Consider the following 23,174-nt stretch of genomic DNA (forward strand, 5'->3'; position numbering starts at 1 on the left):
ATGTGGTGGTGGAAGGGGGGCTCAGGAGGGGGCAGGATGAGAGGGGCTGGGAGGAGGAAGGGTCACCCCTTTATGCACTCATGAGTGTGCTCACTCTCCATCCCCTGCATGTCATGATAGCAATCAACCAGGTGCTGTTCTGGGGGCTAATGTGTGTTGGGGGGCCTAGATGCAGCCATTGCAAGGTCTGCCAACCTTGTCTTCCCCCACTGCTTTGGTGCAATAGATGTCACCATCTGAGCTCCAGACCACAGTGCCAGCTGATACATGAACTGCAAGGGCTACCATTCCATGATATGGACATCTGTGTGGGCTGGTCAGATCAGACCCAAAATGCGTGAGTTTTCTACAATTCCAGTCTCTGCCAGAGGATGGAGGAATGGACCCTACATCCTCCAGTGGGAGCTTGCTTTTGTGGATGTCACTATACTTTATGTCACTATATTATAATCCCAGCAGCTCTGGCTCATGAAGCCATATACAGGCTACTCCGACCTCTCCCAGGGGCTGTTCAATAGCTGTCTCATCTAGGGAAGCTATCCACTAGAGTGTGCTTTGGGCAGCTGAACCTGAGGTTCAAGTGCATCCTCACATGCCTTGATGTCCTGGTGCAAAGTGTCTCCCAGGTCATGGTGGCATGCTGCGCCCTCCACAACCTTGTCAAGGCCAAGGACAATACCTTCCTTGTAGAGTGAGTGGCTGAGGCTGGCTCCAGTTATGAAAAACCACCTCAGCCCTGACCATCAGGTCCACCATGCTTCTACACTGAGGAAGCATGCCGGGAGGCTTTTACCCCTGGGCCTCATGGCAGGCTCCTCCAGTCTGCATCCCCACCCCATCCCCCATGATTCCTCCCACCCATCCATCCTCACCCTGACTCCCCCAATAACAAAGGATGTGGGGGTGCTGAGAAATTAAACAATGATTTGAAACAAATAACTTTTTCAACCTGATAAATATTCTCATAACTGTGTACAGGGGGCAACTATGTACATTGATGGGGCCTGGGACAGGGCATGAAGGCATCTGAACTTCGAGCGGGGGCCTGGGACAGAGGGAGGGACTCAGTCCTCTGAGGTGTCAGAGGGACACAAGCCACGGCAACCACAGGAGCTCCTCCCACCCTGGATGCAGGGCCCCTGTCAGGGCTGGCATGGGCCTGGGATCACAGGGAGGTAGGGGCATGGGGCAGGGGTGCAGTGGACTCAGACTTAGGCTCAGCAGGGGGTGGGTGTTTGGGGACTTGAGGGTGGCTGACACTGTGGTGCTATGAGCCATTTGGCGAGGTCCCATATGCTGGGAGTAGGTCAGGCAGGAGCAGGGTGTCAAGGGCCATGGGGCAATGGATGGGGCAGTAGGTGGGAGTTGGGGAGATATGGGGGGGTGGCCTAGTGGGATAGGGGGCAAGGCTGACAGCTCTGTCAGGACCTGAACATGGTCCAGAGCATGATCACCACCTCTCCCCAGGCCTCCTGCCACAAGGCCAGCTCAGCATGATACAATGCCTGCTGCTCCCTCAACTGTTGGATTTGTTCATGGATGGCAGCTCTGTATGCATGTTATGTTATGTTAATGAGATGCCAGAAATTTACATTCATACCTTATTAGCATTTTCCAAGCTGTTCATTAGCATGCTGCATTCAGAACAAGTGGCACGTGGAGAAACATCTTTTGTGTGTAGACGCTCTGCATGTTCTTTCAAAAAAGAGCTGGACTTTTCAAAGTAACTTGCTAGCGTAGATGTGGCCTAATACAAATTAGCTCCATATCACTTCTTTTTTGTCTTTCATTCCATCCTACTCTCATGCTCTGTGAGGACCCTGGGACTTGGTATCTCTCTTATACAATACTCTTAAACTCTTTTCTACAGCTCCATTTTAAATGGAGAGAGTACAAGTCCTGTGATGGTATTTTTAAAAGTCTGAAGGTTATCTTTCAGCGAGGAAAGAATGCTCAAATTATGTTTAGTGGTTTTTGACATCACTCCCAGGAAGACAGTCTGACACTCCAGCTCTTGCAGACTCATAACAACACTGAACTGATTGGAATCAGCAATAAGTAGACACATTGAAGAGATTAGTTGTATTGTTGGCTGAGGATTTTTTTCCACAAAACATTTTTTTAAATTGAAAACTGCTAATCTGTCATCAAACTATTCAGGGGAAAGTGTTACTTTCACATAATTTCTTGGTTTTTGAAATGATCAAAATGACTTATTTTTGTCTTTCTAAAAAGTGAGTTTCAGTTCAAAGCTACTTTTTATTCACAAACTAACTTAATTAAAGATGAAATTTGTGTAAACAATAAAAAGTGGATGAAGTAAATGTTTCAAAATTACTGAAATGGAAAATATATATATTGGCCTTATCTTAACTATTTTCAAATTTCCAGTCTGCAAAATGTTTTGAGATTTCAATTATTAATCCCAATTTAGGATGGGAAAATTCTACACAATCTCAAGAATTTTTGCAGAATAAGAAAATGTTTTCTGCCATTTATACTGCCTGGTGATTTCGTAGATAAGTATGGGAAGGAAACGCTAATGGAAAAGCACATTACTGTGTTTCATGACAGTCATCTTTTGTAGTAAAATAAGACAATAAAAAACTACATGCAGGGGTCCAAATAGCCAAACATCCCTCCAGATGCTGTGGTAGGCAGTACTACTTTATTTGGTTTTCAGCTGTAGCTCCATAGTTAAAGATGATGTGAAATTTTGCACTTACAGCAGGAATTCAACCTGTATTTTGTGTATGATTCCCAAACCTACACAAACTATTTTTGAGTATTAAAAATATCTTCTGAGACTTTAAAAGTAGACTTGTTAATTAGCTTAATATAAAATGGTTAAATGAGTGCTTTCAGTAAGTTAGCACATAATGTAAAATCTGTCGTGTATTTCCCAGCAATGCAACTGCAAAATTTCCACACAGTTATAATCATAGGCTGTGTCTACACTTGCATTCGTTTCGTGAAAGAGACATGCAAATGATGGAATTAAAAAATGCAAATGAGGTGCAGATTTAAAGATCTGGCAATTCATTTGCATCTCTTTCTTTCAAAAGAAGCTCTTTCAAAAGAAAAAAGTAGTGTAGACATGGCTCTTTCGAAAGTAAGCGGCATCTTTGAAAGAACCTTTCCTCCTATTTTGTTTCAGGAAGAAGGGTTCTTTCAAAGATGGGGTTTACTTTTGAAAAAGCCATGGCTACATTGCTTTTTTTTCTTTTGAAATACACTCTTTTGAAATGAGAATATGCAAATGAGGCTCCAGATACGTAAATCTGCACTTTATTTGCATTTTTGATTTCCCTCATTTGCATGCCTCTTTCAAAAGAGGAATGCAAGTGTTGACACCACCGAATACTTCTATAAGCTGTGTGATAATTAAGCTTTTATTAACTATTGTTATACCAAATAATTATGTATGTAGTAGTAAAGTTATATCTATCTACATTGTCTGTCTTAATCTAGTTTTCAGTCAGGTGAGGAAGGGGGATGTTTATGTGTGTGCATGTGGGAACATAATTACCAAAACAATGTCACTGTTGACACATAGTTAAAAGTATAAGAATGAAGAAAATGTGGAAATGGCCATAGTGCTTAATGTCCATTTTCAGTTTTCATCAAGAAGATTGGATATCTAACATACTGAATGCTAATGAAAATGAGGAAGGATCAGAGTCTAAAATGGGAAAAGAACCAGTTAAAAATTATTTAGACAAATTAGATATCTCCAAGTTACCGGGGCCAGACTGAACGCATCCTAGACTATTCAAGGAGTTCTTGATGGAGGACATATCTGAGTTGTTAGTGATTATCTTTGAAATGTCAAAGAATATGAGAGAAATTCCCAAAGGCTGGAAAAGGGTAAATATAATTCCAATCCGTAAAAAGGCAAATAGTGATATCCCAGTGAACTACAGACCAGTCAGTTTCAATTCTGCACCTGGAAAGATAATGGAGCAAATAATTAAGCTGTCAGTTTGTGAATAGATAGAAGATAATAAAGTGATAAGTGGCAGTCAGTATAGATTTGTCAAGAACAAATCATGTCAAACCAACCTAATAGCTTTCTTTGCCAGAGTAACAAGTCTTGTTTATGGGGGGAAATGGTAGACGTTGTATATCTTGACTTTAGTAAAGCTTTAAATGCTGTCTTGCATGATCTCTTAAACAAACTAGGGAAATGCAATCTAGATTGCGTGTTTTATGAACTGAGTGAAAAATTGATTAGAAAAGAGTTTCTACAGACTAGTTATCAGTGGTTTATATTCATGCAGGAAAGACATAACAGCTACTTCTATACTTAACAAAAACTTCAAAATGGCCATGCTAATGGCCAAATTGAAGAATACTCATTAATGCTGAATGAATATTCAGTGCCTCATTAGCATGCCGCCGGCCACAGCACTTCGAAAGTGCTGCAGTTTGCTCATCTGCGGCTCATCTACATGGCGGACCTTTTCAAAAGAACCCTGCCATCATCAAAATCCTCATATTCCTATCAGCTGATTTCGGTGGGGATATTGATGTTGGCGGGGTCCTTTTGAAAAAGACCCCCATGTAGACAAGCCGCGGGTGAGCAAACTGTGACACTTTTGAAGTTCTGTGGCTGGTGGCATGCTAAGGAGGTGCAGAATATTCATTTCAATGCCTCATTAGTATTCTTCAATTTGGCCAATAACATGGCCATTTTGAAGATTTTTGGAAGGGTAGACACGGCCAATGAGTGGGAACTGGTCTGGTTCTGTTCAATATCTTCAACGATTAAGGTAATGGCATACAGAGTATATTTGCAAGCTTTGTAGACAATAGCACATAGGGAGGGGTTCTAAGTACTTTGGAGGACAGAAATATAACTCAAAATTATCTGGACATACTGGAGAAGTGGTCTGAGGTAATTAGGATGAAATTCAGTGAGGACAAATGGTGAGTACTCCATTTGGGATGGAACGATCAGTTACTCACATACAAAATAGAGAATGGCTGAGTTGGAAGAACTTCTGTGGGAAGGGATGTAGGGGGCATAGTGGACCAGAAGGTAAATATCAGTCAATGGTACAGCACTGTTGCAAAAAAAACCAAACATTATTCTGGATTGTATTAGCCGGAGTGTTGAAAGCAAGACACAGTAAGTAATTCTTCTATTCTACTTTATGGTGATTATGTCTGGACTGGAATATTTTTTGCAGTTTTATGTGCCACATTTCAGGAAAGATATTGACAAATGTGAGGAAGTCTATAGAAGAGCAACAAAAATTACTAAAGATCTAGAAAACACAATCTATGAGACAAGATTTTTAAATGATTTGTTTAGTCTAAAAAAGAGAAGGCTGAGATTCAACATGGCAACAGTTTTCAAGTGCATTAAAGGCTGTTATAAGGAGGATGGAGAAGAATTATTTTTCTATCCTCTGAGGATAGGACTAAAAGTACTGGGCTTGAACTGCAGCAGAGGAGGTTTCGGCTGGACAGTAGAAAAAAAAAAAAACTTCTTAACTGTCAGGATGGTTAACGACTGGAATAAATTGTCTAGGGAGATTGTGGAAAGAATGGAAAAAAATCTTGTTTTCATGGCGGAGTATGGAGGGGAAAGTTGTAAAAGTTTTAATGGGGTGCAACCTATGTAAAGTACTCTTCACTTTAAGTATATTATCCATAAAACTACATGACTACATCTACACTAGCCCCTTCCTTTCGGAAGAGGCATGGTAATGAGCGAGTTGGGGATTTGCTAGTGAGGCACTTCCAGGAATATTCAGTGCCTCATTAGTATAGTGGCAGCCACACAAGATCTGAAAGCACCACTTTCAAATAGCGTGCTGCCCATATAGATGGGGGACTTTCAAAAGGACCCTCCAGACTTTGAAAGCCCCTTTTTCCTGTTTGGTTTTAGGAGGAAGGGGCTTTTGAAGTCTGGGGGGGAGGTCCTTTGGAAAGGCCCTTATCTACATGGGCAGCGCCCTATTCAAAAGCGGTGTTTTCGGATTGCACGTGGCTGCCATTATGCTAATGAGGCACTTGCATATTCATGGCCACTTCTCATTAACATCTTACCAAATTGCTCATTACCATGCCCCTTCCAAGAGGAGGAGGCTAGTGTAGATGTGGGCTATGTGAAAATTTTTATACACTGAAGTAGGTCATACTGAAAATAAGTTCCATACTATTTGTGTTTGGTTCATATCACATAATGCACCTGTCTGGTATTTTTGTGTTTGATTTACACTGGATAATTTTCTCTACCTATATTGAAAGATAATGTTCACCACATTCGTTAGCCTACAGTACAGTATTTATCCTCATCCTCATCACTTTACTACTTATCTGTGTTCTCTAAAATGTAACAAAAATGTATCTTCAGTTTGCAGTTTCCTAAAGTCTATTCCATGCTCAAACACACATGCTAAGACACCTCTCCCAGAAGGGTTACCACAGAAACCAGCCACTCTCTGGTAACTGCAATCCTAATCGAAGCATGCATATATTACATCTGCTGATATTCTACTTTGCATTATGAAGTAGCCATCTTAAAATAAATGATAATTTTTCTCTGATTCACTGTACTGATAAGTTTATAAAGCAAAAATGTCCAAATGATGGTATCTGTATTTTAGTCTCTGTGGCAGAGTACCCAATGCAATTACATTCTTTTTTTCTTTCTTGTTAAGCTTTGTGTGGTGGCTATATTCATGGGAAGAGTGGAACCATTCTGTCTCCGGGTTTTCCCGATTTTTATCCAAACTCTTTAAACTGCACTTGGACTATTGAAGTGTCACATGGCAAGGGTAAGAAATGTACAGAATGTACAGAATAATTTATAACTAAACATAACCACTTTTTATCAGACACAATTAAATTCTATTTTTAAACTGTGAGAGGTAAATCCATAATTCATTTCCACAAGTACTTTTTGGATGTGATAATGGCCTTACTTATGTTTTGTTTAAGCTTTTGAAAGTGGCAATAACATTTCATTTTACAAATAATAGATCTGAAGCGCATTCTTTGTACTAGTCTTGTCAGATATTTCTGGTTTATGAATCTTACTTTGGGCATTTTGCTGTTGGTAACTTTTGAATGCCTGATGCATCAATTCCAAAATTTCATGCTTGAAACCTTCACCAGATGTTGCAATATTGGGATAATGGAGGCACTGAAGATGCAGCCAGTAATGTAAAACATTTAGTTCTCTCTGTAGTGTGCATCTGCATACAGTGACAGTATTATAGCTAACAAATTATTTCTGTGTTTTTCCACTAGATTTTGGTATGTTGCTACACATAAGTGAGTATAGCATTTTAGTCAACAGAGGGACATATGTGCACATGTGCGTGTTTCTATTAACTTCAAAAACCTGAACAGGGTAATGGTGGAGGTCTTTTACAGATCACTAAATAAAATTAAAAATATGATGATTTATTCCTTAAACACCTGTCTGTAATGTGTGAAAGGGACATTTGTGTTACAGGGGACTTCATGTGGGAGTCATCCTGAAGGACTCATTCAGCCAGCAGTAATACACTGTTACAGTTTCTAAAATTATAGAAATGATAATTTCACAAGATGGAACAATTGTGGACCTTATTGAAATGGATAAAGGTGAATTAATCACTGGAATGAAAGTTGATGATTGCCTAGAAAAGTGGTTCCAAATTTTCACTAAGGCAACCCACCAAATCTGCCATTATATATTTTTAAAGATTCACCCTTATACATGTGTATCTTCTGCACTGTCATCATACCCCTTATCTGTTCTTGAGGAGGCAGCAGAGTGAGGTGCAAAGTTTGGAGAACTAACTTCCTCCCCTCTTCACGCCCCCCCACACTAACCTCCCCACCCTCCCCACACAGACACATAAACACAGTCTCTTCTCCTGCAATTCCTGTCCTCGTTTGTTGCTCTGGACATTGTGACTCCCTCCAGTGCCCAACCTCAGGGCCACCCATCTACAGAAGGCTGAGAGAAGTGTATTCTTATCTAGGCCAGAACCTAGCACTGCTTTAATCAAGCCCTGGTCATTAAGCCTCATCTAGAAAGTTTCTGCAACCCATTGGTGGGCTGGGCACACCATTTGGGAAACACTGACCTAAGGACCAATGATCATGACCTAAAAACATTTGATATAGGAAAGAGAGGACTGTCCTATATACATAGTATGTAATGCATATATAACAGTAGTTTAAAAGGGATGTTTTCCCTGAAGACAGGGAAACTATGGGGAAAATACATTAGAAGAAAAGAATAGCCAGAACAAGATTTGGAACACTGAACGAAAAATTAATTAGACAATCAAAAATCCTAGATTGTAAAATAGATGGGTTAAAAAGAGAGGACACATTTAGCTAAAAGCCCACAGTGGTTCAATGTCAGTGAGATTGGTAATTAGAAACAAAAAAAGCAACTGTATAACAAAGGAGGGAAAACAAGGCAATAAATAGAAAACAATGTAACTTACATGTTACGGTGTTAAAAAATGATACTCTAAGCAAAAGCTAGCAGGTAGAAGTCCATACCTGCCAGAACTAACTACAAGAAATAAATGTTAAATGTATGAACAACAAAATAAATCCTAGTAATGATATGAGACTATTACGAGGAGATGGTAAAACTGTTAATGGTGATGCAGACAAGGCAAAAATTTTGAAGATGTTTTGTTTTGTTTTTCATTTCATTTTGTTTTGTTTTTTAACTGGGAAAGAAGGAAGATGAAGTACTCAGATCACATAAGGATGTACTTTTCAATCTACTAGTAAATAAAGGGATCATTAAACAATATATACATGATAGAAACATTTTAAAATCAGCAGGTTGGATAATTTTACTGCACAATTCTGAACAGACTTGGTTGATGTCCATTTTTAATAAAACTTCCAATGCTAGGTAGAATCCTGAAGGTGGAAGAGTGTTGAAGTTGTGCAGTATTCAAAAAGGATAGGTGGGATAATCTGGGTAACCATAGGCTAGTTCTTCTTTGAGTGTTTGCTTATGTCAGCACCAAGTAGGTGTGTGTACACCACACACACGGTCACTGAAAGCTTTTCCCCCAGTGGTACCTGTTGAGTCAGTTGTGGAGCTCATTGCACTGCATCTTCATGGCAGTGAATATAGGTCCTTCCTGACCAGCTTCCTCTTTAGTTCCTTCTTACTGTTTATGGCAGTTATTGGAGCTGCTTTCTTCACTGTTGCTATGGCTGTTGTTCTTCTCGTAGACTTTCTTTTTGTACCCGTAAACAGTTAACTTAAGGTTTTGTTTTTGGGGTTTTTTTTTAGTGTTTTAAGCAGTTTTCTACTTAGTTAAGTTTCAGTTGGAGATTTCCCCCACCACATTCTTCCCCACCAGGGGATTTTATCATATCTCAATTTCAGGGGTTCAAAGCAGGAGAGTCTGCCACAAACCTATGCCTGGGCTGACTCCCATGATTCTTGCATAAAGTGCTTAGGAAAGACCCACCAGACTGATAGGTGTGTTCAGCAATAGCTCCTGTCCAAGAACCAAAAAGGAGAGGGACTAAGAATTAAAACTACTCATGAAGTCATCTCTATACAAATGTCACGTCAGACCTGAAACCCATCACTTCAGAGGAGAGCACACCACCTCAGTGACAGAGGCTGCAGCATGAAGAAGGCTTGTGGTCTAGAAACCATTGGCAATGCCGCTCCCTGGCATCAGAAACCTCTACTTTAATAAAATGCCACCCCTTAGATTTGCTGGCTCCACACAAGATGCAGAAGAGAGCCAAAATTACCCCCACATCTCTATCTACATTATTTCTTCCTAGGCACCTATTTCCCATTTTGCATGTGTGAATCTCATTGTTCTTTCTGAAGTGGAGTACTTTACATTTCTCCTCACTGAATTTCATCCTATTTACTTCAGACCATTTGTCAAGTTTGTCCAGATGATTTTAGGGTATAATCCTATCCTCCAATGCACCTGCAACTCCATCCCAGCTTGGTATTGTTCACAAAGGCCAATTCTACACAACCCTGGTCTTCAGCCCCGCTGCCGGCAGAGCTACGCTAAGCAGGTTTCTGGAAATTGCAAATGGCTTTCCATTTGCATTCTCACATGGCTAATTAGCATAACCATGTGAGAATTTGCTGTGGGTCTGGTTTTGTTCAATATCTTCGTCAATGATTTAGATAATGACATGAAGTGTACACTTATACACTTTGGCCACATCTACATGGCATTGGTCTTCAGCCCCTCACATACTTACTTGGAAAGGATATGGGCAACACATCTCAAAGAACAGCAATTATGAGAAGGTAGGTAAGTGTTTGTAGCTTAATATCACTCTTCAGGCAAAATAAGGGGAAATTTTATGGAATTCAATCTATAAATATTTACATTTAGTCCTATCCTTTAATTCTTCAATGTCTGCCAACACAGTTTTATATTAAATGCTTAATTTTTTTTTTACAAATAAACCTGATTTATTTCACTGATTGGTTGATTAAGGTCATTGCATAGATATAGTAAATATTTGTAAGGCATTCTATGTACCATTGCATGATATTACAATTAAATATTAGAATTCTAAAATATGAAGCATACTTTTTTTTTTATTTTCTAACTGAGAGATCTTAAAAAGAGGTTGCCAAAGAGGTACTGTCATCAGGTGATTAGTGGGGTTCTACAAGAGTCAATACCAGGCCAGACACTAAAATACATTTTCACCAATGATCTGAAAATAAATATAAAATCACTGCTGATGAAATTTCTGGGTGGCATAAAGATTGGTGATGTGGAAAACAATGATGAAGAAAGGCCAATGAACTACGGACATCTGGATTGCTTTATAATCTAACACCGTTCAAACTGCATATTTTTCAAAAGGACACATGAAAAGGAAAATGTCCAGGTAGAAGGAATATAGATTATATGTATAGAACAGGGGACTGTAATCTGGAAATCTGCAACTCTGGAAAGGATTTAAGGGGTATTTAGTGGACAGTACAGGTGGAAGTTAATGCAATCTATGGGATAAACAGGGAATTATGGGCAGAGAAGTGATTTTATCTTTGTATATGGAATTGGTGAGACTATGACTGGAAGACTGAGTATAGTTCAGGTGTCCATATTTTTAAAAAAGATGTAAAATTGAAGAAAAGGCCCACAGAAATGATTCAAGGAGAAAATTTCTTATAGTGAGAATTTGTGTTGCCTATGAAAAGTTGGAGAGATGACTTATTACAGGTTGGACCTCTGTAGTCTGGCACCTTAAGGACCTGACTGGCCCTGAAACAGAGAATTTGCCAGACCAGGGTAGGTCTCTTGCCACTGACCCCCCCACCCTACTACTGGCTCAACTTCCATTCCTGGCTGAACAACCTGCCACTGGCCTCAGCCTGGATTCCAGTCTGCTGTGGTGCTGGACCTCCTTCAAGCTAGCCATGACCCTGTCCTCAGCTCTCCTGCTGGGTGGCCATGGCTCTGTCTCAACCTCCTTTGCTGGGTCACAGATGTTGCCAGACCAGAATGGCCTGGTTTAGGGAAGTACGACCTGAAGTAGAGTGATTCAGAACCATTTTGTCCAAGAAAGCTTTTTTGTCAAAGCTGAATCAGAGTCCACAAAATTCTCATTGCAAGGAGAAGAGGAAAGAAAAATAAAAAAAGCAGATTCAGACATACTGATTCATTCTCTGTAACCTAAGGGTTTAGTTACTGGTGTGTGATGCAGAAAACCCAAGTTAAACCCCTTCTCTTCCTGATTTGCACAGATCTGGCATGAAGTCACATACACTGTTGAATAATAATAAATCTCTAAAATTGTCCATTATGAGAATATAGTGGGTATTGAAAGTCTGTAATCTAGCATAGAAAGCCATGACAAGAACCAGTGTCTGGAATCTTGCCCAGAGAAATTCAAATGGAAAATAGAACACATTTTTTAAGCAGTAAGGGTGGTTAACTGGTGGAACCAATTATTAAGGGAAGTGGAGATTTTCTATCATGTTTCAAATCAAGTCTGGTTGCTTTATAGGAAACTAAGCCTTTAAGTTATTGAGTTCAGTACAGGGATGTAATGTCTTATGATATTGCAGGATCTCAGACAAGATGATCTGATGGTTCATTCTGGCTATAAACTACGAATTTATGAAAATGGAAAGACAAAGAAATATAGCATATTCTGTAATACCTGAAAATACCAAAAGAACAATCTTTTTTGTATTGTTATAACAAATAAATGGATTAGTTTGTTTTTAAATAAGTAAATTAAAGGAAAAAATTCTAAACAGTAAGGCCAAACATGGTTATTAAATCAGTTATTTCTGTGATAATTCACATTAGGCTTGAACTGAATGACAGTTCTGCTAGGTAATTATAGACCCTTTTACCTCTAAGGGATCTCCCCCTTTGAGATAATTCTTTACTTGAATATTTGAACTAACCTGTTAAAGCTGATGTCATTTCAGAGTAGCTTTCTAGTTTGATTTCTCCCATACTTAGCAGCACAAAGATATTTTTTTCTGTTGCAAACATTCTAAAACACTAAAGGGGGATGACAACTGTTCCAACAATAGTATGGAACTCTGCAGTTAATTGTTTCAAACTGTGTAGAATCTGGTCAGAACACAACATCAGCAATTGATTCTTCAGACCACAAGTAGAAAGACTGACCTCAAAACTTCAATACTTTTATTCATAAATTATGGAGGGATATCTTGGATATTATGGTAAATTGGAAGAAATCTTTTCAAAGACTACAGTTACACTAGTGAATTTTATTGACAAAACCAGTAGGACTTCCACATACAAAATGTGTTCTGCCAACAAAAGTCAGCACTTCTGCTGACAACCGTCTGCTTCTCGCAGATGAGGAGGATCACCTTTTGTTGACAATTTCTGCCAACAAAAAAAGCTGTGAGGATGCTCTAGGGGTGGCAGGGAGTGGGGGCTTCTCTCAACAGGCAGGGCATCCAGGACAGTGGGCTTGTGGGTGCCTGATTTGTTGAGAGAATGGCCAAGCAGAGAGAGTGGCCAGACAGTCCAGCCACTCTGTTGACAGAGCAGAATACTCTTCTGATTGGCTTTTGTGAGTGACCATGCTCTGTTGACAGAAGTTTTGTCAGGACAGCTCTTCTGACAGTGGCTTCTGTTGAGAGATCTCTGTAGTGTAACCATAGCTATAGCACAGGATGAAGGTTTCGCAATTGCCGAAAATAACTGTGGAAGGCTTTAAAAAGTCAAGCCCAGACATTAAAATACATTTCTCCATGCAGCCTGTGAGGCAGCAAACACCCTTTCTGCCTTCAGGGTACTAATACCTGCAGGGGTAAGGACATGTGGTGGCTATTGCACTAGTCTCTTATTTCAGCAGGGTGGAGAAAGAATTTTTCCTCACCAATATAATGGCTTCAGTGGAGTGGTGTTTATTCTCTTTCCCCAGAGTGAGTGTTGGGGAGTGCTTATTATGGTGAGGAGCAAAAAGGGCCAGGATATATGTCACAATTGATTTTGTATGTGTGAGATAGATGTCCAGTGTAGGTACTCCGTAAGGAAGGCAACCGGTGACCAGATAAATTACCTAGTAAAGAACATAAAAAAGAAGGCACTAGTTAAAGGAACACAACAGGGTGAGTGGTTCAGGGCTCCTATGATTGTTATGACAGGCAGCCAAGTCCCCCCTTCTTAAAGCCCACATTAACCATCTTATGGGGTGGGGGTTGGATGGTAGGGTTCAAGCCAGGGCCTGGGTGGGGGACCTGGATGGACAATGAAGGAAGGTTCGTGGAAGATCATAAATGTTTGCTTGAATGAACATGGAATTGCCTTTACTTTACATTCTTATCTGCTGAGTAGTCCCAGATATCTAATAATAAAGTGATGACCTGATCAAATCCATATCAAGTGTATTTTGTCCTTTCAGTACAGCTAGACAAGAAAATCAGGTGAAGCTCAGCAGCAAAGCCCAAAATTCCAATTATATATTTTTTACTTTTTAACACCCTGTCAACTTTCTTTTTCCCCCAGGAGTACAATTGGTTTTTCATACCTTTCACCTTGAGAGTTCTCATGATTATTTGCTCATCACTGAAGATGGCAGCTTCACAGAACCAGTGGCCAGATTGACTGGCTCAGTGTTGCCACCTACAATTAAAGCTGGGCTTTTTGGAAACTTCACTGCACAGCTTCGATTTATATCTGACTTTTCAATCTCCTATGAAGGTTTCAACATAACATTTTCAGGTAAAGAATCCAGCATTGACAAAGGTTTAGAAATAACTTGTAACATTCTTGTTTTTCATTTTAGCCAAAAGAAATATTAATAAATAACAGCAAAAGGAAATGGTTTCAGATGTTTAGAAAACCTGCTTTCTAGAATAGCTGATGAACAACAATGAATAAATTGCCACAAAGTTAGCAGGTGCTTAAACGGCTAACAGAATAAGCGGGAATGACTACTTCATTGGCTGTTTGAGATGTGAGCTATTCCAGTATGCCCTTGGGACTGCAGGAGCAAGAATGAGCTCTTTCTTAGCCAGACAAAGCAAAATGGTGAGAAATGGAAAAAAGGCAATTAGCTGAGGGAGAGAAACATCACTGGCAGAGGAGTGTCAGCAGTAAAAAGAAGGAAAAAAAAATGTCAGAAAGGCAACCACAGTATTGGAGCAGTCACTCATGTTAATAATGATCTGGGAATGGTATCCATATAGTATATAAAAAGAAAAGAAGATTTTGCATTATCAGGCTTTAATTTATCAAGAAATTCTGGTAATCATATCAGCTACTATTTGAGTGGAGTTTTAATCCCGTAAATTACTTGTTATTTATTCTGTACTGAATGTATATACAAGAATGTACATATGGAGCGAATAAATTCTTCAATATTTTTCTGTGCCAATTGCCACTTCTGGGATGTCCAATCCCATAGAGCTCCCTTGAGAAAGAGTGATTGTTTAGTGGCAGCGGAGATACTGTCCCAAATGTTCCTGCGTTATTTTTCAGCTGTAGCAAGCTGATCATCTATGGCTTATGCCTTTCCTTTTTGGATTTACAACAGAGTGATATACACCTTGCTATTCTCAAGCAAAATATAGTTACTGGATTTCTTGTTGAAAATATTTGTTGGTTACAGCAGCTACAATAGCTTTATTTGTCAGAGGACTGCTTTTCCCCCATTACAGATACTCTACATCAATGAAGCAAGAGATTAGCAGAGTAACATGTAATGTGTATCAAACTATTTTTGTGACTTGTTGGTCTATTTTTAAACAACTCATGAATAGAACTTGATAATAAACAAAAGAAGGTTACTGATGAAAGGGCAAAAGTACCTGAATAGCAAGTTTTATGAAATTATGAAGCATCTCTCACATACAGGAAGGGCTCATGTCTTGTCTTCAAGCAATACACCAGAATGGAATGGATAGCAGTAAAGTAATAAAAAAATCGTTTCACAGGATAAATGGCTAAGCTTAGGAATACTATTTCCTCACTTTCTGACAAGCAAAATGGACTTCTGCAAAATGAGAACTGGTTATTGAAAAGAGAATAGTTTGAACTGAATACGCTGAGACAGCAGTTTTCTTTAGCATCACTAAAAACTGAACTGACAGGATGTGATGGAAATCTAGAACACAAAAAGAAAGTCTTGCATTAAGCATGCAAAGCAATTGCTTTTGTAGTTTTGATCTGCCACATGTGAGCTGTTTTGCTATGTTCTACTTTCAAACACATTTTTTCTTTGACTGCAAAGTGACTCTACAGCTAAGTTTATTTTCCAGTTCCTCTACGGGGAAATAATATCCTGGAGGGTTTATTTTGACTTCTATTGAACTTAACTTTTAAAAATTGCAATTTCATTATGCGTTAAGTACAGGTTCCCCTTGTAAATTAATTGAAGTATTCAACTAATCTGTGCAATATAAATTACTGTTGAAAGTGTAAAGATTAATGTTATATTTGCACATACTAATGCACAAAATTTACAGGCACAATATCATTTGATCTTTATAATAATCAGGAAGTAGATTTTTTTATGTTTTATTGATGTCACTCTTGCTAAGTGTGTGCCAATATTTAAAAAGGGCTCTAAAGGAGACCCTAGCAATTATAGACTGGTAAGTCTAATGTCAGTACTGGGCAAATTAGTAGAAACAATAGTAAAGAATAAAATTGTCAGACACGTAGAGGAACGGGATTTGTTGAGCAAAAGTCAACATGGTTTCTGAAAAGGGAAGTCGTGTTTTACTAATCTATTAGAGTTCTCTGAAGGGGTTAACAAGCATGTGGACAGGGGGGATCCAGTAGACATAGTATACTTCGATTTCCAGAAAGCCTTTGACACGGTCCCTCACCAAAGGCTCTTATGTAAATTAGGTGGTCATGGGATAGGAGGAAAGATCCTTTCATGGATTGGAAACTGGTTAAAAGACAGGAAACAAAGGGTAGGAATAAATGGTAAATTTTCACAATGGAAGGGTGTAACTAGTGACGTTCCCCAATGGTCAGTCCTGGGACCAATCTTGTTCAACTTATTCGTCAATGATCTAGAGAAAGGGGTAAGCAGTGAGGTGGCAAAGTTTGCAGATGACACCAAACGGTTCAGGGTAGTCAAAACCAAAGCAGACTGTGAAGAACTTCAAAAAGATCTCAGCAAACTGAGTGATTGGGCAGCAAAATGGCATATGAAATTTAATGAGGGTAAGTGTAAGGTAATGCACATTGGGAAAAATAACCCAAATTATACATACAATATGATGGGGGCAAATTTAGCTACAACAGATCAGGAAAGGGATCTTGGAATTATAGTGGATAGTTCTCTGAAAACATCCACGCAGTGTGCAGCAGCAGTCAGTAAAGCAAATAGGATGTTAGGAATAATTAAAAAAGGGATAGAAAATAAGACAAAGAATAACTTACTTCCCCTATATAAAACTATGGTATGCCCACATCTTGAGTACTGCATGCAGATGTGGTCTCACCTCAAAAAAGATATACTGGAGTTAGAAAAGGTTCAGAAAAGGGCAACTAAAATGATTAAGGGGTTGGAACGGGTCCCATATGAGGAGAGGCTAGAGAGACTGGGACTTTTCAGTCTAGAAAAGAGGAGACTGAGGAGCGATATGATAGAGGTATATAAAATCACAAATGGTGTGGAGAAAGTGAATACAGAAAAGTTATTTACTTGTTCCCATAAAATAAGAACTAGAGGACACCAAATGAAATTAATGGGTAGCAGGTTCAAAACTAGTACAAGAAAGTTTTTCTTCACACAGCGCACAGTCAACCTGTGGAACTCCTTACCAGAGGATGCTGTGAAAGCCAGGACTCTAACAGAGTTTATAAAAGAGCTCGATAAATATTTGGAGGTTAGGTCCATAGATGGCTATTAGCAAGGGGTAAGGTATGGTGCCTATCCTTTTGTCGAAGGCGGGAGATGGATGGCAGGAGACAAATCACTTGATCATTGTCTTCGGTTCTCCTCTTCCGGGGCACCTGGCATTGGCTACTGTTGGCAGACAGGATACTGGGCTAGCTGGACCTTTGGTCTGACCCAGAATGGCCGTTCTTATGTTCTTATGTGATGATGTATCTCCTCATATTTTGCATCTTTGTTGGTGCTGCGCATTTGGCATGTAAATACTATTGTTTCCCCTATAAAACAGTAAATATTTAAGGTGACATCCCCATTGTTGTCTGGTAGTGTCTTGCACCCAGTTTGAAATCACAATGTACACCTTCAGTTGCATTTGCAAGATGTGAGAAAGCGGAGACCTAGGCTACATCTACACTAGCATTTTTACTGGTAAAACTTTTGTTAACCAGGTGTATGAAAAACACCACTTTGACTGACAGAAGTTTCACTGCCAAAAGCATTGGTGTGGACAGCACTGTGTTGGTGGAACATAAATCTCCTGTTTACATAGCTGCCACCACTCTTATGGGGTGTTTTAATTATGCCAGCAAGAGACCTTTCTCCTGCTAGCACAAAGTCGCTAATGGGAGACCTTTCAGTTGTACTGCTGCAGCAGTATAGCTGTGCTGCTATAATGTCTATACTGTAGCTAAAGACTTAAGTCCAGAGCCTGCCACTGCTGGGGGGGGGAGGGTGAGGGAGGGTGAAGAGGAAAGGGGGCAGTTGCCCCAGGGCCTGGCAATACAAAAGGGACCAAAGATCCCAGCTGCTCTTACTGCAGCAGCAGTGTCAGGCAGAGCCCTGGTCCCTTTAAATTGCTGATGAAATACAATGTGCTGTGCTCTGGGCAGCTAAGGGCAGGGGAGAGGCAGTCCCATGGTTCAGGTGATGCTGAGAGATGTCCAGCCCCAGTCCCAGCCCCAACCCTTCCACCAGAAGCTCCACCAGCTCCAAGACTCCCCCTACCCCATGCCCACCCCTTGCCCAGAGGCCCTGTGAGGCTGTCTGCCCTGCTGATTAGGCCTAAAATCTCCTCTTTTCTCTGTAAATAAGTTCTCTGCTAGGAGAAGGTGGTGATATCATTCAAAAACAAGAAAAATAAAATAATACAGAAGTCCTCTTCCTTGAGTCGATTAAATTGAGCACAGCAAAACAAGAACTGTCATCTCAAAGAACTGGGTTTCAAACACATAATATATTAATAATACAAAACATAATTCATGGAATATCTATGACACATGCACCACAAATTGACTGAGTAGAGTGGTTTATTAATTTCATTCTTATTGTGATTCTTTGTATTCTAAAATAAACAACATAATAGACAATGTAGAGAAAGTGAGTGATGTATCCATATTTACCCTTTCCTGGAATAGAAAAATAAGTGAACACCCAATTAAATTTCAAGAAAAAAGACATATAAAACTATAAATACCTAAATTATACAACACGATTCACATGTAAAACTCATTGGCTAAGACATTATAAACAAAAATAAGGGGATTTCAGAGTAGGATTAAGCATTTATATCAATAGTATGCATCTGACTGGAAGTTTCATTGGCTGGTTTAAAAAGTACATGAAATACTAACTACCATTCTTCACAATTTGAACAAAATATTAACTTGGGGCAGAGTAGTGGTGGTTGAGGGAGGGGTGTTATATCACCTCGGATGTGGAAGATCTGATCCAGAAGTCTCCAGAGCATTCAGTGCTGACCAGTGACAGAGTAGCACAGCATAATAGACAGAAGATTGTTTAAGCTGTATTGGTAATTCATGTGTTCACTTGTTCTCCATTTCTCCTGTTGCCCATTTTTGGTTAGCAAAGTGATGAGAAATTCTAGCCCTGTTTCTTCAATGTGCATAAGTACACACTTAACTCTGAAGTTAAGGGGACTACATAAATGGTTACAGTGTGTTTGTAACTGGTTTGTGTGGGACTAAGACCTCACTTCCCAGCAGGAAGTTCTTTCACTCCAATTCCTCACTCGTGTATGGGCTTAGATATGCTTTGGGTTTTCAGTGTTTTACCAGAGGGTGCGCCAGGTGGGAATAAGGCTTGTGCCCTTGTTGCAGCAGGGGAAGTTCATAAGGCAGTTCAGGCTGTCTCACTCCACTAGTCTTTGACCTAAGGTTCGTGGAGAGCCAATTAATGTTCAGCAAGTTGGAATGCTGTCAGAGCAACCTTCCTAAAATGAATCTTTTTCGTCATTGGCTTCTTGTCCAATGCAAGAGCATAAAAGTAAAATCAAAGACAACTGAACTTTCAGCCCCAGCCAGACTCAGTACGCCGTCTGTTGCTCACACACGTTTTCTGGCATGTTTATTTGGGATCCCACAGGCTAGGACTGTCCTCTTCTCCCCTCTCCTAAGTGGGGATGATCCTGTTTAAGTGTCTTCTCCAGTTCAAGCATGCTCTGCAATGTCGTGCCAGGGACTGGTGGGCAAAAAGCGGAAGCGGGTGCTTAAAAAAAGCCTCGCCTCCCGCGCAGTTTGTTCGGGACCCCGAGAGCCTTTTCCCCCAGGGAGGGACGATGGTACAAACTGTGGACCTGCCCCCGCTCTCCAGACAGGTGAGAGAACTTGGGGCTTGCACAGGACCTTCTATATCTCACTTAGCCACCCCGGCACGCAGAGGCCGGCGACAGAGAGCAAGAGGGAGAGAAAGGGACAACACCAATCAAAGCAAGCGAAATGGAGGAAATTTGTTAAAAGGACAGAGAACCAGATAACTTATCACTAAATTACTTTTCACAAACTACATCTATAGAAATATATTACACTATATCACAAACATAAATTGATCAAAAGTATCCTTGGACTATCAAACTACGCTTTCGGGCTGGGGCGCTATTCCCGACCCAAGTGGCCGGACGTATCCAGCCTTTTCCTGGAGGGACGTATCCGTACCGGTATGAAAGGGCGGGTAGGTGGTACCACTTCCTACCTCCAATCACGTAGTGAGCAAGTCCAAGAAATTAGATTGGGCTAGGGAAATCAATATTTTACTTAACCATTAACTATACTACTTAACTATCATTAACTAGGAAATAACAAGCAATTAATAATAACTATATGCAAGTACAATATTGACCAAGTACAATTTTCCCGGGAGTTTAGGCCCGGCCCTCAAGGGGTCAGACCCTCAGGGACTGCGGTCAGCTCGTCAGCCTGCCGTGCAGCAAAGGAAGCTACCCCCTGCTTCCCCAATGGGGACCCCAATATCCCAGGTGAATTTAAATGAGGGTTGTTTAGTTTAGTTACGTGTTAAGATGAGGTGAGTGGTCGCGTCCAGTTGTCAAAACCAGTAAAGAAGGCAGTGTCCAGTAGTCAAATCCAGTGAAGAGGGTCGTGTTTGGTAGTTAAACTTGGCTGCAAGGTCGTCGAGGTAAATGCACAGGCAGTGGAGCTGCCAGTGGGGCGGTGGAGGTGAGATGGCGTTGGTAGGCAAGGAGGGCAGGCTAACATTGGTGGGCCTCCGGTTTCCTCACCGGGTACGCAGTACCCGTAGCTGGAGCCACGGGCCAGTTCACCACCCAGTGAGTACGCCTGAAAGCCCACTTGCTGCTCCTCGATGCAAGCGTGGTGCTGGGGTTCAGAGGGGCGCTTGTATGATGGCGCCGCTTCACAGCGGCTTAGGCCCTTCCCCTGAGGGAAGCTGCAGCTGTAGTGATTGTCAGCGCTGAGGCAGCTCCCCCTGAGGGAGGCTGCAGGTACAGTGATTTGCTCTCCGGCAGCATTGCCTAAAGGCAGACGCTGCAGTGATTTCTTCAGCAATCTTGAGGCAGTGCCACCCAAAGGGCAGACGCTGCAGTGATTTATTCAGCTCTGGCCTCAGGAATAGTGGACGGTGGTTAGCCACACTATGCTGTATAGGGTCAGCAGAGTCCTTGCCTGCAGTGCCCAAGGGTCCCGACTGAGCTGAGGGCTCAGGATTTATAGATAGTTTTCATGATTATGTATGAGGTGATTTTAACATTCATGATTATGTGTCGCAGTCTTCAATTAGGTCCTCCTTTCGGCCGAAGGTTCTGGAAGCTGTCTCCCTTCGGCCAATCGGAGGACTCCACTTGAATCCTGGCACCATGAGTTCAGGTTACCGGGGAAACCAACTGCCTCAAAATGGCCATTGGTGCTGCAGCAAAATGGCAGCCTGTGACACTTTAATTTTTCCATGTACCCGCATAGATTTTACCTCAGCCAGAGGCTTGTTTTCCCTGACACACGGGGCTGGTTATGTCCTAGAGATAAAAATCCCTGACATGCAAGTATGGCAGGATGCGGCTACCTGGGCCCAGTGTAGTCCTTTGACCCTTCAGGCCCAGTGTGTGGCATTTACACCCCATCACATGGGTGCCTCATTGGTAAATTTTTATTCAATGTAGAAATCAAAATTTGAGTGTATTGGGATTTATGTAGAATAATTTCATATCTATTTCATGTTTATTTTCACTTTTATGCAAGTTATAATTTGAATTCACAAATAACACATATGAGTTATTACAGGTAATATTATACCCCAAGTAGGTATATTCATCACACTACATTTGGTTAAACATGATTTACATTTTTCATACTGTACTGTTTTTGTTAATCTATTTTCTACGTATATTATCTTAACTGATGGATTAATATTTGATTTTTTTCAACTCTGTAGAAATATAATTAAGCATGAAAAACACTAAAGAAAATGTATTCAGAGCGATTTAGAAAGTCAGTCTATGCCATCAGTGATTGGATGTGTAGGAGTGAAAGAACAAAGTGCTGTTCTTTTAAAATCATCTTTGTCATTTATAAATGTTAATTAAGTATCTAAGAACTATTTACTGTCCTTGATCTTTGAGCACAATTTCCTTTGCCATCCATGGAAATTCTAGTGTAATACAAAGTTCTATGTGTGTGCCTGTGCAGTTATCAACAAGCTATGCTGAAAGAGTACATACATATTTACAGAGGCCTGTCCAGTAGCCTGGTTTTCCTTTCTCCTATAACAGTTTTACACTCTTGTAGCACCAGAGACTTGTGTGTAATTATTCATGATTTTTAATATAGGTAGGAGGATTGGGTAACAGCATGCACGATATTCAAAAGCATGTAAAAGCAATTGTTCACCCAATCAGGAGTGCAGTTCCATGCTTTGTACATGCTTTGTACATGAAACTCAAGCATGTCTTTTGAAAATGTGGTGATGTACAGCTATATCAATTTGATCTCTCATTAGAGTTTAGTAAGTTTCATTTTTCTATTTTATGTCTGCAAGCTATAAAGTTCATTCCTAATGTTTGAGACTTCAGCTAAATTGCATTATAGTCAGTTTTGTTTAAGAGATAGAACCGAACAAATTGTAAGGAACCTCTCATGGCATGAAGCTGATTAAAATCTTTGAAGTTAATAAAATCAGTGTAACTATATGTCTCTTCATATCACAACCACCTTACCAAACTTCAGACTGTGAATAAAGAAGGAGCAGACTGAAAGAATTAACCAGGATCTTGAGTGGAACATCGTTAAATAGACTTGGTGACAAGTATCAGAGGGGTAGACGGTTAGTCTGTATCCGCAAAAACAATGAGAAGTCCTGTGGCACCTTGTAGACTAACAGATACTTTGGAATATAAGCTTTCTTTGGGAGAAAGACCTGCTTTGTCAGATGCAGTGCACTGGAAATTCCAGAGTCAGGTCTAATTATACAGGCCCAATCAAGAGGAAGGCCAGATGTTATAAGGTCAGTTCGGTCAGGGAGGATGTGGTCCAATTCCAACAGCTAATGTGGAGGTGTGAACACCAAGAGAGGACAAACTG

General features: G+C 40.4%; 1 protein-coding gene across 1 annotated transcript in view; it reads left to right on the top strand.

The window, feature by feature from the left end:
• CSMD1 (CUB and Sushi multiple domains 1) overlaps positions 1–23,174 on the top strand; it is a 1,701,396-nt gene that overhangs the window by 1,217,956 nt on the left and 460,266 nt on the right. The window contains exons 19-20 of the mRNA XM_074989136.1: positions 6,672–6,788; positions 13,983–14,198. Coding sequence (XP_074845237.1) covers positions 6,672–6,788; positions 13,983–14,198 — 333 coding nt within the window. The remainder of the gene's footprint in view (positions 1–6,671; positions 6,789–13,982; positions 14,199–23,174) is intronic.

Source organism: Carettochelys insculpta, chromosome 3 (genome assembly GCF_033958435.1).
Source record: "Carettochelys insculpta isolate YL-2023 chromosome 3, ASM3395843v1, whole genome shotgun sequence".
Classification (NCBI taxonomy): domain Eukaryota; kingdom Metazoa; phylum Chordata; order Testudines; family Carettochelyidae; genus Carettochelys; species Carettochelys insculpta.